The sequence below is a fragment of the Lupinus angustifolius genome, chromosome LG05 (assembly GCF_001865875.1).
Source record: "Lupinus angustifolius cultivar Tanjil chromosome LG05, LupAngTanjil_v1.0, whole genome shotgun sequence".
Lineage (NCBI taxonomy): Eukaryota > Viridiplantae > Streptophyta > Magnoliopsida > Fabales > Fabaceae > Lupinus > Lupinus angustifolius.
Genome location: NC_032013.1, coordinates 22,875,022 through 22,890,582, shown reverse-complemented (window position 1 = coordinate 22,890,582; position 15,561 = coordinate 22,875,022). Strand labels below are relative to the sequence as shown.

Genomic DNA, 15,561 nt, shown 5'->3' with positions numbered 1-15,561 from the left:
AGGCAGGCTAGGGCACAAGTACCATGGGGCAGGTACGAACTCGTGGACCCTATCCACGAGTTTCAGGAAGTCGTGGACCCCATCCACGACTTCCAACCCTATAAATTGATCCCCACCCCACACTCATTTTCACACCTCACACCAAGCATCCGAAATTCCTAAATTCCCCTCCTCTGTTTTTTCCCGAATATTCTTCTCAAAAAATGGAACATATTGGTCCAGGTCCTATTAACCCCTCCCTTCTCACCCTACAAAAAGATCATGTATCCACCAACATTTGGAATGGTGGAGAAGTGACTTTTCGAGCAAGGTACAATTTTTGGCATAACTTACCTTCTGCACCCGTGTTAGAAGTTATTCGTAACACGGCATTTGGGCACATACTAGATATCGGAACTATCGAAATCAACAACCACCTCATTACGGCGTTAGTTGAGAGATGGAGGCCGGAGACTCACACCTTCCATCTACCAGTTGGCGAGTGCACAGTAACTCTCGAGGATGTTGCATACCAACTTGGTTTGCCAATAAATGGAGCTCCTGTTACTGGCGTTACAAGTGCAAATTGGGAAATGATTTGTCTCAACTTGTTGGGTGCAATCCCAACTGACAAACAAATTATGGGTCAAAGAATCCAAATGAGTTGGCTCGACTCAACATTTGCGGTTCTACCTCCACATGCTGATGATGTTGTTATTGAGCAACATGCAAGAGCGTTTATATTACGCATGATTGGAGGCTTCCTCATGCCAGATACATCAGGATCACGAGTCCACCTGATGTATCTCCCATTGTTGGAGGACTTGTCTCAAACATTCCAATATAGTTGGGGTTCAGCGGTATTGGCGTGTCTATATCGTGGAGTATGTCGTGCGGCACTTATAAGTCACCAAATTGAAATCGGTGGCTGCTTACATTTACTACAGTCATGGGCATATGACCGCATACCAATGCTAGCTCCAAGAGTACACAACAACGACTCCCAAACTTTCCCTTTAGTTCAAAGGTATATTTTTTTCCATTATTTTATTAATAAAATTCTTCAAATTACAATAGTTTTTGTTTGAAATTATTCATATAATAATAACTACCAATAACATTACATTTTAGGTGAGCGCAACATCTAATCGCCACCAACATCCCTGGTCATGCAACGAACATAATACGGTCAATGTTGGATCGCTTGCGCATTGATCAGGTAATTTCTTCAAATTCAAAATTTTAATATATTTACTATTATTTCTAACTATTCTTGTATTCATTAATTACTAACTTTTTTTATATATTAGTTTGTGTGGACCCCATATAGGAACATTACCTATGTGGGCCCCATACCTGATGTAGTCAGAGCACGTGTACCACTCATATGCTTTTCACTTGTTGAGTGGCATGCTGCTGATAGGGTGATGAGACAGTTTGGTCTACAACAACCCATCCCAGAAGATCCAATTAATCTGGAGAAACAACACAAGATGGATCTACGTGGGAAAAATGACTACAACTGGCCTCAAAAGCATGACCAGTGGATTCAGGTTTGGAATAACCGGGAAAACTATGTGGTCAACGGTTTTCCCGATAACCAGCCTTTGTACCATTACTCGCAGTATATGCAATGGTACTTACAAAGGACGAGGAAATACATATCTCCAGATGGAGCATATTCAGCCGGATCGGTAATAACATATTATTTTATTTTATTTTATTCTATTTTATTTTCTTTTCACATATTCTAACAAATTCAATTTTTCCATTTATTCAGTACAATTTTATCAAAATGATTCGGGATAGATGTGCTCCTACAAATGTGTTTCCAAATCCGTTGCAGTCATTGAATGACGTCTATCACAACTGCAATGAGATGATGGAAGCATTTGCTCAACTAATTCCAACCGCCTTCTCCTCAACTACTTCTGAAGCTCCTCCTCCACAACACTTCCAAATGCCTTTTGCACCTGAATATCAACAATATGAGAGTCAAACTCAGACGGATACTTTTCCGCAGGCATACACTCAGACTCCTGCTCCTCAACAACAACAACAACATCCGTTTGGGTTTGAACCTTACGGAGCAATGGGTGACTACTCCTTCTCTCAATTACCATCATCTTCACAATTTCAAGGAATGCCATCAATGTTTGGCACTACTTCAAATACTCCATTCTCGGCATTCAACTCTCAACAATATTATCAGCCGACAATGCCTTCCCAAACAAACGATGACGATGAAGATGATGACGATAGTGAAGACGAAGACGAGGAGCAGCCACAACTGGTTAGAGGTGGAAGACAAAATCAATCGCAACAACAACAACAACTAAGAGTTCAACCACCTCGAAGGAGAAATGCACCTGGATGTGGAACATCATCTCATAGACGCTATTAGGATATATTTTTCCCACTAATTAAATGTATTTGAATTTTAAATTACAATTTATGAAACTTTCTTCCATTTCCAATTCCATTTTTGTTATTTTTTAATTTTAAATTACAAATTATGACAATTCCAAAAAATTACAAAAATACCATACTAAAAAATTACAAAAATACATTAATTTAACTAAAATTATAACATCTTAAATTACCATACTAAAATACATTAATTTAACCAAAAAATACATTAATTTAACCACACAAAAAATACATTAATTTAACAAAAAAAAACACGTAAAACGAAATAACCCATGCAAACTCGTGTATGGGGTCCACGACACTGGAAGTCGTGTTCCCCATCCACGATTTCAGTGAGGAGAGAGAAAATTAAAGGGAACTCGTGGCTCAGGTCCACGACTTTCCCCTGGAGTCGTGCCTGTCATCCACGACTATGCCAAAGTCGTGGACCCTATCCACGACTTTCAGAAAAATACCCCAATCCCGTAATTATTTGAAAATGTACCCCAAAGCTGGGATAGTGTAGTTTGACTACACTATCCCGGTAATTTTTCCGGAAGTAAGTCTTATATCAAGACAAGGGGAATGGAGATATATTTAAATCATTTCAAGAAGGAAAAAATGAGTAATTTTCCTTTAAAAATATGATGTGGATGGACGAAGTTTCTTTGGAAATTAAGGTGGTGTGTAGTAGGTAGCTAGTGTTAGGTGTTAGTTTTTCTTTATGAGAAAATGATATATTCTCCCATTAATTATCTTATCCATAAAAATGACACATATCATAAGTTGATACATTATTTATTAATAATATGTTTATAAATGATATGTGTCATTCTTTTATTGGTAGGAGGATTTAGTTGAAGGATATAACATTATTCTTCTTTCCCAAAGTAAATATTATCTTCCTTCCAAACTTTTTAACATTTAAGGTTATGTAGAATTTAAGAAGAGGATAAATGAAGTATAATAAAATTTATTTACTGTATATTGAAAACTATATTAAAAAGAAATTAAGAAATAATGAGTGGAAATGATTAAAAAGAAATGAATAATTAAAAAGTTTATAAATATATATTAAGTTTATAAAACATAAAAAAAAATATCAGCAAATTACTCATTTATAACATGTTTTACAACACTTGGTATGAACTAATTTGACTCCCATTTGAAATTTTTGGGACCATTTTTTATATTTCCTTTTTTGAATGACTAAACCGATAAGATCAAAAAATATAAAAGACTAAAATATGTATTTACTCTAAATAAAATGGAAAGAAGAGAAGTAGACACAGAAAAAAGCATCATATAGAAACAAAGTTATGTGGGAATAAAGTATAATTTGAGCGAATAAATTCCCATAAAAAATTGGTTCTATTCCATTCTATCTCATATCCTAATTTGGGAGAGAAGAAAATAAAGATATATTTCCTAAAACTGAGACTCAAAAGTCAAAACATAGAAAATAATCTATGATCCACTAGTGTAATGCATCATTTATTATTTGTTTTAATTATTTTCACTTTGACTTTAAAATAAAATTAATTTAATGTTTATGTATTAATTATTATTAACTTTGACTAGTGAATACCACAAACTTCACACCTAAACTGCATAAATATATGTACAAACAACTTGTATATGATCTTATAGCTTGGCAATAAATAATTTTATAGTTTAGCCCTTATCCCTTGTTTTAATAGAAAAATAAATCAAGTTAAGAACATTACAGGCCTTGACTTCGTAATCTAATTTCAGTTGATTTAATTTGTAGTATCATACCAACAAGACTTTGATCTAATAGTGTAAGACTACAATAAATTTTCAAGGTTAAATGTTCGATTCTTGAGAGTAAAACTTGTTGGGAGGGACAGCTACGAACTCTAAAACATACTAATTCCTTACCAAAAAAGGTGAGAAGATACATTTGGTAGTACAACAAAAAAATTGTAGCATGTTAAATTGATGAGAAAAGATTTATACACCAACTATATAAGAATTTTTTTATATTGTCACTGTATCTTCATCATTCATTGTCAATCATCATTGACTCTTAACAAAAAGTAATTCAAATGAGTGATAGATAATACATTGATTATATATACATCTGTATATTATCAATGCATAGATATTACTATTTAAATCGATAACATACCAAATCTATTAAAGGAAGAGAAACCAGCAATAATACTAGTATAACAATTGGCTTAGATTGTTTCCTCTTCCATAGGTAGGTAGTAGCACTATACCATAAAACCATCCATGATAAGCACTATGCAAACAAACAATCATCACAATTTTCCTTAAACCTAAAATTTGTTTGGAACATTTCCCATCTCTTACTTTTTTTGTAATCAAATTGTACTAAAAGCAGCATAATAGATGTTAATCCAATACAAAAGAAAGATCACCAACCAAAAAAATAAACTAGTAACCATATTATTCTTATAACCCATCCTTTACTCAAATATAGTACACTTCTTCAATGCATCATGAGAGATAATTGAAGCTAATTCATCCATTTAGGAAGATTATCACACAATTTCACATAATAATCAAAGAAAAATAGGTCATTGGTCATTCCCTAACTGGCACATTCATGATCGTGTGGTATTCTTATTTTCCCAAACAATCATGTTAGTTTTTCGTGTCAGAATTTGGTACATACAAAGTGGGCAACACTTCACCCATGTGTGATGCTCATGTTCTAGCCCACACGTCAAAATATCAAGAATTTCACAACATTTATACTTCTACTTCATCCCCCTAACAGTTTGATTATTTAACAGAAAAATTGAAGTATCAATATTCCAACATTATTTCCTGATTAGATAATCAATTTTTTCAACGCGATTAAACCTCATACTTTTCTGCCTAGGTCGATTGGAGTCAAACCTAAATGAAATTTGCTGGCCTAATCTCAGATAGACAACTTGGTCGGTTTGTCACCTCTATTTAGGGATGCAATAAGACAGGACAAGTGGTATTGACTTGTAGATAAAGATTTGGTATCTCAATTGGTATATCAAGTCAATCAAAATGTATCATTTAATTGGGGAAAAACCAATATTTTATATTATTTTGTAGAATATATTGGATAAAGACACAAGGAGAGACAATCCTAGTCCATTGACTCCTACCTTATTCAAGAGTATCCAGGTAATTTCATAATTATATATTTTAGAATAATTAAAATATAAAAATAATTATAAGAATAATATATATATAATAACTTTTTTATTATAATTTAATTACAAAAATTCATTATAAAATATTAGAAATAAATCTATCAACATGCAATATAGGACGTATATCTTCATATATGTCTCCATATCTCTGCCTTGTTATTCAAGTATTTTTGTAGATACTTACTGATATTATTCCACTATTCATTACAATATAAGTGGTAGAGACCTAACTCCAGATATTAATTTTAAAATTACCGCAATTAAGAATCCAACCATTATTATATCTACATGCATTAACGTTATATAAGAGAATCCATTATCTTCCTTATGCATAAACTAAAAGATTCAAAAACAAAGAAATTACACACCTGTGTGAATAAGTGGTGGCGAAGTTGCGCCACCGTTTCTCAAGGGGATGCCACTTAATGATTCGGCCGTCAGATACGCCGGTGTAAGGGCCTCCGCCGTTGGCATCGAAAGCGAAACTCTCCGGTCCCACCGCGTTCTCGATTGGAACAACCTCGTAATGTAAAACCTTCATGGATGATATAGCGCCGTCATTGTTGGATGGCTTGATACCGTAGTTATAGTACGCGAATGAAGCACTCAGAAAAACCACCGCAAGCGCCACCGTGAAATGCTTCTGCGGCCTCATGTTTGAAAGAGAGAAAGAAAGGGATGAGAGTTAGATAGAATATGTACAAAGTGACTTGTTTTGTTGGAATTTGTTTGGTGCGACTCCTCTGTTAACCAAACAATATGGGGATTCTAAACATCACGCAATTGAAAATTAACAAATGTGCAATATCCATCGTCAAAATAAACGAGTGTCCAGTATTTATACTTACATGCAATGTTAAAAAATTAATAAAAAATTAATATTTTTATTTTCATTAAAAAATTAAATTTAAATAAAAATCAGTCGGTATGATCGGTACGGCTCAATTGAAAATCGACTAATTTTACTGGTTCAACCGGCAACTATAAAACGATTTTAACAACAGTGGTTACATGTAAAAATTTATACATATAATAATTATATAATCTATTATTCATTTGAATTAAATTTTTTTAAAAGAATCAATAATAATATGAATAATAGATAATAAAATTTATGAAAAATCTAGGCTTACTAATTGCATATATATGAATCTATCTAACATAATTTATTATAAGTCATTTTTTCTAAGTCTTTTTTGTGTCAAAATATAAGCTATTTTAGTAAAAAAAATGTATTTACTAGGGATGGAAAAATTGCCCACCTATAATACTCGTAAAAATTCTCATAATGCATATCTCCAATAATAATTTAAGGTAAATATAAATATCATAATGCACACTTTCTGAATATCTGCATATTTAAAAGTTTATTTTTTATACTATAATTTTTATTACTTGAAGAGTATATAATACCTATTTTATTATTATTTTGGTAATTAAATTATAATATAAATTTGTGATGTTATTATTTATGTAGTAATTATTTTACTATATTTATTATTATAAAATCTATAAATATATAATTAAACTCAAAAATTTATTGAATATGAGTATGTGCATGGTAAGCACTACACACGTTCCACCTTATTCTATTGACATCCTTATTGTATATGAATATCTTTCCTCGTCATTAAAAGAATTTTCATGCTTTCCAAAATTTTGCTCTATTTCCAAATCCACATTACACTTTATCTATTCCAAAACTCGCAAATTTGTCATTTTCTATTGGTTGATGAACCAACAATAAAATAAGATGATACTTTAGAGATATTGGAACATTTATAAAGAAAGAATTTTAAAGAAATATAACAAAATTAATTAAAGTGTAGAATTGAATTGATAAATTTGTGAGAATATTTATAAAAGTTATTTAAAAACTACAAATTTATTGCTACTGATTAACTTTAAGTAATTTTTTATATTAATGATTTATAGGAAGGAGCATAAAGAGTAATATTAATTTTTACATAAAGTGTAGAGTAATTTTTTTATATTAATTTTTAGAGTAACATTTCTCTAACAAAATATATATTATATTAACGAAAGTTTAGCTAAAGAATATAAATGTTAAAGTTATGGAAGTGGTTGTCAAACTTGGCAATAACCCGCTCAAACTTTATTGATGATAGGGATTGCAATTAAATATTTTAAAATTCTAAGGACTTTTTTATCTAAAATTCTAAATCACAAATATCATATACCAATCGACACAATTTACTCAAGGTCGAGATCTTTAATTAAGCTACACCAAAATTTTAAAGCTTTAATTGAACCTTATTTATTTTAAATAATTAAGCTCGAGACCTTATTATTTACTTTATTATGTGCTGGTAAGGGCACGAAAATGATAAAGATTATGTGATATAAGAGAGTGAGAAATCAAGTGAAAATAGTTTCACAAGAGTTTGATGAGTATGGTGAAGGAGTATATTTGCTTTAAAACTCTCACGAAACTGTGGATGAAACTTAATCCTCACATGTCATTCACCAACTTAAATACCCTTTGCAGTATTTTATTCCCTATAAAAGGGAGTCTTCCACAATTCAAACTCGTGACCTCAGGAACAAATAGTCATTATTCTCATAAGTCACTACCATTAACTTAGTATTCTTTTTTTAGAAAAAGAAATTAGTGGCCAGCACACCTCATAGGCCATATTGTCAACCCTTAGGTGATAGAGTGGTTAAAGTTATGCAGAAATATCATCCACATGCCATTGCTGAGAAACCAGATCCTCTCAAGTACCAAAGGGTCTAATACTGAATACAGACAATAACATGTGTCTCTAGAAATATTTTAACAGTATAGATTCTAAACTATTTTTAAATAAAAATATAAATTATAAAACTCACTTTTACCCCGCACATTCCAGTATCGGACTCCTCTCGAGAGGATATCAATCCCTTAAGTTGAGTGCTATTTTTATTAAGAAAGAACACAACTTCCATGCAAAAAAACTACCCTCATAAACACTCAAAAGTAATTCACAATCCTACAGGATCTACACAATCTACACAATCGACTACATCTTACCTCACTTAATTTCATACGATACACTCCGAGAAACTGTAACAACAATCAAAGCTTTATCCCACTAGGTGAGTTCCACACTCTTAGAAGCTATATATGCCAATAAAAGGCATTAACACTGATGCAATCCAAAGCTTCCCATCTTTCTCTTCCACTTCACTGATGAACCTTAAGGTCTTCCCTTCACAATCTTCCAAGACTTCCAATATCTCTCCTTTATCACTCAGCTTTATAGCAGTAGCATGAGGCTTTTTCCCAGCAAATGTTGAATGCAACTGCTTGAAGTTAAACCCAAGCTTTAGCAATGCCTGTCCGGCCCATGAATTCGAAGAAACCCACTTCGCAAAAGGACTTGCTTTCGCGTGCAAAGCTACCCAAAATTCGCCTTTTGGATTTCTTCTTACATTGTCCGGGAACCCTGGCAGCACAGCAAATGTATCAACTTTACCTGCATTAGGTCCATGAAGCCAAAGCCTTATGATCCTAGAAGTAGTGGTTTCTGCTACAAGCAAAAATGAGCCATCTTTGCTTAAAGCAACACCATTTGGAAAAGAAAGGCCGCGTAATAGGACTGTTACTTCTTTTGTTGACTTGTTATATTTCATTAACCGGCCGGTCTTGTCTCCACTAAGAAGTACAAGCATAAATTGCCTGCAAACAGAAGTGGCCAACTTTTAGACAAAATATTCAGCAGAATGAAGTAATTTTATTAAGCACTGATATTTTCTAGTTTCACACGCACATTCTTGGAGTAAGTCCTCAAAGTGAAGGGTGCAATAATTATGTAAAAGAATAGATCTTAACAGGGGAGTGTGTTACAAGATGTAAGTTCACTGATATTTTTGTACACATCTTGTAATACTTTAGAGAAGCTAAATCCTACATCTTGTAACATAGTGAACTCCAAGTGTTATAATTACGACACCCTTCCCTTTAGGAGTGCAATAATTATGTACAAGCAAAGATCTTGACCGGGGAATGTTTCAGTGAACTAATGTACAATAACTATTTTTCATGTTCATTTCATACACCAAAGTGGCATTGTACCAACATAAATCAATTAACAAAATGCAGACACACTTGGCCACAGAAAGAACGTACCTTCTCTGGAAGATTGTGCTTGAATCGGTGAAGTAAATCACATCTTCATCTTCAGAGATGTCCATGTCGTTGGTGAAGACGAAGGGCTGACCTTCAGCTTCTGTTACCACTTGGGAGGCCAAACCCCCAGTAGGTCCTACTACTTTTAGGCCAAGGTAGGCATCAGCAATGTACAGATCTCCGGTTTTCTTATCGAACTTTAGTCCTAATGGCCTCCCACATACATGTTCCAACTCTGGTGCAAATGGGCGTACACATCCCGTCCTTGAAAATCATGCAACTAAACTAATTAAGATCATCAGAAAAATTTGATGTGTCACAATAAATATAGGTATGTGTTGGATCGAATATCATGATAAATAAACAAATTACCACCATATGCTTTTGGTGCTCTTGATAAATAAACTAAAATTCAATCAAAAAAATAACTAAACAATATGCAATCCAAGTGTATGTGTTCCAAAACACAGGAAGTTGAGTGTTCATGATTGCACATTCAAACAAGGCTGTGAATTTTTAGAATAAATACATGAAACTTTCACATTTTTAGTTTATTATCTTCTCTGCTGCTTGGAATAATAGTACACCTAATATGATGCAAAACTTACAAAGCAGGATTTCATTCTAATGCATATTGATGGGCATAATCATTTCATAAGAGGCAGACCACAAAGTTCAGTATCACAAGAAGAAACTTTTGTGAAATAAAATGCTGTGTAGAGAAGAAACCTATTCTCTAAGCTTTTTTTGGATTGAGCTAGACGCAAAAAAAACCATATTGCTACTTGCTAGAACACCGTATGTTTCATACTTCATAAATTGCATATTTCTTAGATACATACCCAACAATAATTCATGTTAGGAAGGAATGACCTATTCTTGAAGTTGAAGGAAATTAACTCAGAACTTTGGTCTGATTCTTGGACTTAGCATGTCATTGATGTGGCAACTATCATATTGTCTCTTATCGCATGCAAGCCGTGTAAATTGTGAAACATAAGAAGCAAGTAAACATCAATTTTCAATTACTTCTCCAACTCAAAAATCCTAAAAAGTATAAAATACAATTCAATAACTTAATCCATCCATGCTCATATCATTGCCCAATTGAAAAGGACTACAGCCACTAATAAAACACAACCACTCTAAAAATTAGTTATACAAATTTCGCATTTTCTAATGTTTGACCTGCCTATGTATGCTTGATGCTACACATAGTTGGTCATGAGCCAGGGTAAAAGGTGAAGATTGTTTTTTATTGTCGACAACCAACATAACACTTTGTCGAATCTCTCTATGACATGGATCAATGATATGACTATAGAGAGGGTTTAAGGTTAACCCAACCATGTCACAGCTATGTCTATATATACCCACTCAAATGGCAAAAGGCTTCATACTCAACTACCTAAGAAACATAAAAACCAAAACTTTCATCCAAAAAATAAATAAATCTCAACAAAATAATGATAGAAAAAGGTGGAAACAAACACTAAAGGACATTGGTAGAATCAAGAGCTATCCGTTATCAAATTATTTAACCACACCTATCGGAAGAGACAATCACGCATCCCGAAATGGACTGGGTGAGTGATATCATAGTTACCTATTGGAACTGGTGACAGCAAATTGAATCCAACCTTTCTCTTGTCCTTCCCACTTGAGAATCCGACCATCGGCAACACCAGTGTAAGGTCCAGCACCGTGACGGTCAAAAACAAGGCTTTCCGGTCCAACAGCTCCGGTGACATGGATTGTGTGTGCAGTGTGGAGATGGTCCTTGGATCCAGGAACATGAGGTGGTGCAAACAAGTGTTGTTGTGGTTTGAAGAAGGCAAAGGTTATGGCTAAAAGTGCAAGAACAATTGAAGAGGCAATGACTTTTGATGAAGTCATAGCTGCTACTTGTTGCAGAGTAAAAAAGTAGATATGTCAATGAATCAGTTTTATGCTTTTTTTCTTTCTTGTTTGGTACACCTCTTTGAAAATTAGTGGACAATGGCCTATCAAGTTTTTATGTGGGGCCAATCCAATCAAATGACATATGGGTTTCGTGATTTTTTTTTTTTTATTACTAAGAGTATCTCTTATTTTGGGCAAGTAACTCTCAACAAGTGTTGCTCACAGTAATTAATTAATTTGAATTTGATTAGCTACTATCATACTGAATCTTCCTATTAAATCCACTTATAAATTATCTAACAAATTTTCTTACTCACAAAAATGGTATATATCATTTTAAAATCAAACATTAATAAATAATTATCAGATAGAGCACATGTTTTTTCTTATGATATAGGAGGATATATCATTTTTTATAATCTAATATTGGATTTGCCTTAGATAATCCACTTGATAATAATATTAGATTATATAAATTATATGCAAATGAAAAAGGATATTATGTTTATTTGGATATTAGTTCCATTTTATGTGAATTTATCTATAGTTTATGTTTACATTATTTAGTTTATCATTTGTAATATTTTTTGTCTATATAATAAATTAGTTGAATTGACTCATAGTTGTATTTTGATCAATCTTTCCCACTAATTAAACTTCAACATCGTAACATGCTTCAATACAAAAATATATTTTATTCGTTTTATATTTATTGGTTTATCCTCTGACGAATGATCATTTCGATGATATCTTATCCTCATGTGATAAATTATATAAGCTCTAACTTATTTTCTTACCGACGACCATTCTGATGGTCATTCCAGTGCTGCTTTTTTCTCATTGGCAAATTATATTAGTGGTGATTTCTTTCGCATCGATGATTGTTCCGATAGTGATTATATTAATGTGTTCTATTTTCATTGACATCCATTCCAATGATGCCTTTTTCCTCCCATTGAAGAATTATGTCATTAATGACTTCTTTTCTCATCGACAATCATTTTAATGGCGATAATATCAATGATTTCTCTTATCACCAATGATTATTCTGGTGTTGCATTTTTGCCACGTTAGTGAATTATATTAGTTGTAACCGCCGTTCACATCGACGATCATTCTGACGTTGATTATATATGCAGATTTTGTAATTCATCGCACTATTCAACAATTTTTTGTGTGGAGGCCCATTTATTTTTTCTGGTTTTTTTCCTTTTTAAGAATTATTTATAACAAACTTAAAACTTACTAAGATTTAGCTTGAGGGGCGTGTTAGAGGATGTTTAGATTGACCCAGAATTATCATATATAGGATTTGGTTGATTTTATCTTATATGAATTTTTCTATGTTTTATGTCTATCTTATTAGTTATTATTTGTATTTTTATTATCTTATTGTTTATAATAATTTTTGTTTATATAATGAATTATTTGGGTTGACTCATATTTGAGTTTCGACCGGTCTTTACCTATTCCTAAATTTCAATAGTTAGCGAGGTGACAATGATAATGACAATTATTGGGATATGATAATATGGTAGTAAGAGCAATATGATAGTGAATGTAGTGAATAGAAATGACAATAATAGAGATGGGGTGGTATGATAGGGTGACGACAATAAGAGTATGGTGTAGATGATAATAGTGTTATGATGGGCAAATATACTAATAGTGATGATATTAATGTTAGTGTGGTATTAGTGGAAATAGTAATGGCAACAACAACATAGAATGTCATGATTATGATATTGTTAAGTGTAGATGAGCACATAGAACTATTTATCTGGTTGCGAGTCCTCGCAGTTTCAGGCATGATGACACAATTAGTAGTGGGATGCTCTACCATTGAACTAATAGCATGTCATGCAAGTCTTCTATCGGTAAAAATTGAAAACAAAAAACGATATTTTTTACTTAACTTTTACTTAAATTATTTTTTTCCCTGAGTTAGGATTTGTTTATTTAAAAAAGTAAAAAACTTATATGATGGATATTTTTCCACAAAATAAGACTCGAGCAATAGATAATTGTAAAAGTGAATAACTATTAACGACCAACTATACTCTAAAGTCTACGACTCTACATAATACATTCAACATTATGATGATGAGTGCAAACATATGGTATCCAATAAATCAGCAATGCTATTGAAACAGAGGATCAATAATTAATTATATAAATCCTACTTTCTTATGAGACATAACATACACGATTGGTCAAAATATATACAATCCTACTTTATTTTATTACTAAACCAACTCTTTATTGTTATTATGGAATGAGTTTCCCTTTCTAAGTCAATGATTCACATTAACATATATACTAAATTGATTAATCATACGTATGGACCCAAAAAATACTGCCCAAATGCCTAAAATAATTGCAATGTTAGCTATAGCAGATATGGCGCATGAGGCAAAAGATTGTGAGAACATGTAGCATTCGTAAATTTTTCTCATTCCAAGCATAAAAAATAACATTTTTATCCAATTGGGGACTATTAAACATCTTTTAATCTAATTATCCTGAAGTAATAAATGAAAGCATGTGGTGCCAAATTAAAAATTATATTATATTGAGAGAGAAAATCGCTTGGCTTGTATAGAGTAGGAAAAAGTTCACAAAACCCCTTTAAACTTTATATGGTTTGCAATTAGACATTGTCAACTTTTTTCTTCCTGACTACTCCTTAAACTTTAACTATTAGTGAAATTGGTCTCTACATACACACATTTTTAAATTATTAATAATGAAATTAGAATTAATATATGGTGTAAGGTTAAACAAATATGTTTTCCCAATCAAGCTTTCATGCCATATCATTTGTAGCGTTATGATCTCATAGGACTGCTGAAAGTTTTCGCAATCAAATTTCCGGGTATGATCGATTTTTGATGGATGAGCATGAGGATGTTCCACCTAGAGTATTTTTGTAGCTCCAAGTAACTTCTCATGAATTTACATTGATGTTCATCAAAATGTTAACCTTAATGTTTACCTAACCTTACATTATCTAATGTGTTAATTTCAACTTCATTGTTAGTAATTTAAAACTGTATGTATGTAGGGAGCAATTTCAATAATAGTTAAAGTTTAAGGAGTAGTTAGGAATAAAAAATAGTTTACAATGACTACTTTTTCAAAATAAAGTTTAAGGGGTTTTGTGAACTTTTCCCTATAGATTAAGAAAAAATGCAATGACATTCTTTTTTTAGGTACTACCAATATTATCCCCTCACCCTTTTAGGTAAGGTAATAATCTCTTTCAGGATTCATGATTGCTCATTCCAACAAGTATCGCTTTCAGGAATTAAACTCTTAATATTTTGGTCATCCTATAGATATAAATAGATTTTACACTACTAGACCAATATATAGTTGGTAATGTAATAAAATTCAGTTCTTAATCATCTTATTAATATATATGGAAAAGCTCTCTTAAATGAGTATAGGTATATAAAATGAGAAAATAAGGGTATTTCTATTATCACATTATTTAATGAGATGAGATATAAATGGACTTTAAGTAATTAAGGATTGAAACAATCTTTTTGTATCTATTTTACTCTAAAGAATTTATTCAATAAATATTTACATGATTCGTTTTTTGGTATTATTAAGGGTATCATCTCACCTTTTTTGGTAAGGAATTAATCTTTTTTAGCGTTCTTGGCGGCATCTTCCAACAAGGGTCGATCACATGAATCAAATCATCAATCTTAAAAATTCAATCAAATTTTACATTAGGTATTTACATTTTTGGTTTGTTAGCAATGTCTTGCATTAGTTTTATAATTAATAAAGTTTAACTAAATTTGATAGTAAAAAATACGACAATACTATTGGGCTGTTATCAGCTATTCATTTTTAATAAGAACAATAATTGAAACTATTCATGTATAAATCTGCACAGCACAAAAAAAATTCAAGACAAGGATTCGTGTGTGTTTTGGGCCA

General features: G+C 32.1%; 2 protein-coding genes across 2 annotated transcripts in view; both read right to left on the bottom strand.

Moving 5' to 3' along the window:
- Positions 1 to 6,361, bottom strand: part of LOC109348187 (protein STRICTOSIDINE SYNTHASE-LIKE 2-like) — an 8,971-nt gene extending 2,610 nt beyond the window's left edge. Inside the window, exon 1 of the mRNA XM_019588463.1 lies at positions 5,942 to 6,361. Within this exon, the coding sequence (XP_019444008.1) occupies positions 5,942 to 6,228 (287 nt within the window). The 5' untranslated portion in view covers positions 6,229 to 6,361. The remainder of the gene's footprint in view (positions 1 to 5,941) is intronic.
- Positions 8,467 to 11,680, bottom strand: LOC109348186 (protein STRICTOSIDINE SYNTHASE-LIKE 10-like). Its single transcript, XM_019588462.1, has 3 exons — positions 11,312 to 11,680; positions 9,706 to 9,969; positions 8,467 to 9,255 (listed from the first exon to the last, which is right to left on the bottom strand). The coding sequence occupies exons 1-3, from the start codon at positions 11,599 to 11,601 to the stop codon at positions 8,688 to 8,690; spliced, it is 1,122 nt and encodes a 373-aa protein (XP_019444007.1). The 5' UTR covers positions 11,602 to 11,680; the 3' UTR covers positions 8,467 to 8,687.

What these genes read in the sequence shown, in the direction of transcription:
- LOC109348186 (XM_019588462.1), bottom strand. Translation starts at nt 11,601, where the DNA reads ATGACTTCATCAAAAGTCATTGCCTCTTCAATTGTTCTTGCACTTTTA. An exon ending in GCTGTCACCAGTTCCAATAG is followed by an intron (nt 9,970 to 11,311) that starts GTAACTATGATA and finishes ATGATTTTCAAG; the next exon opens with GACGGGATGTGTACGCCCAT. An exon ending in AGCACAATCTTCCAGAGAAG is followed by an intron (nt 9,256 to 9,705) that starts GTACGTTCTTTC and finishes TTCTGTTTGCAG; the next exon opens with GCAATTTATGCTTGTACTTC.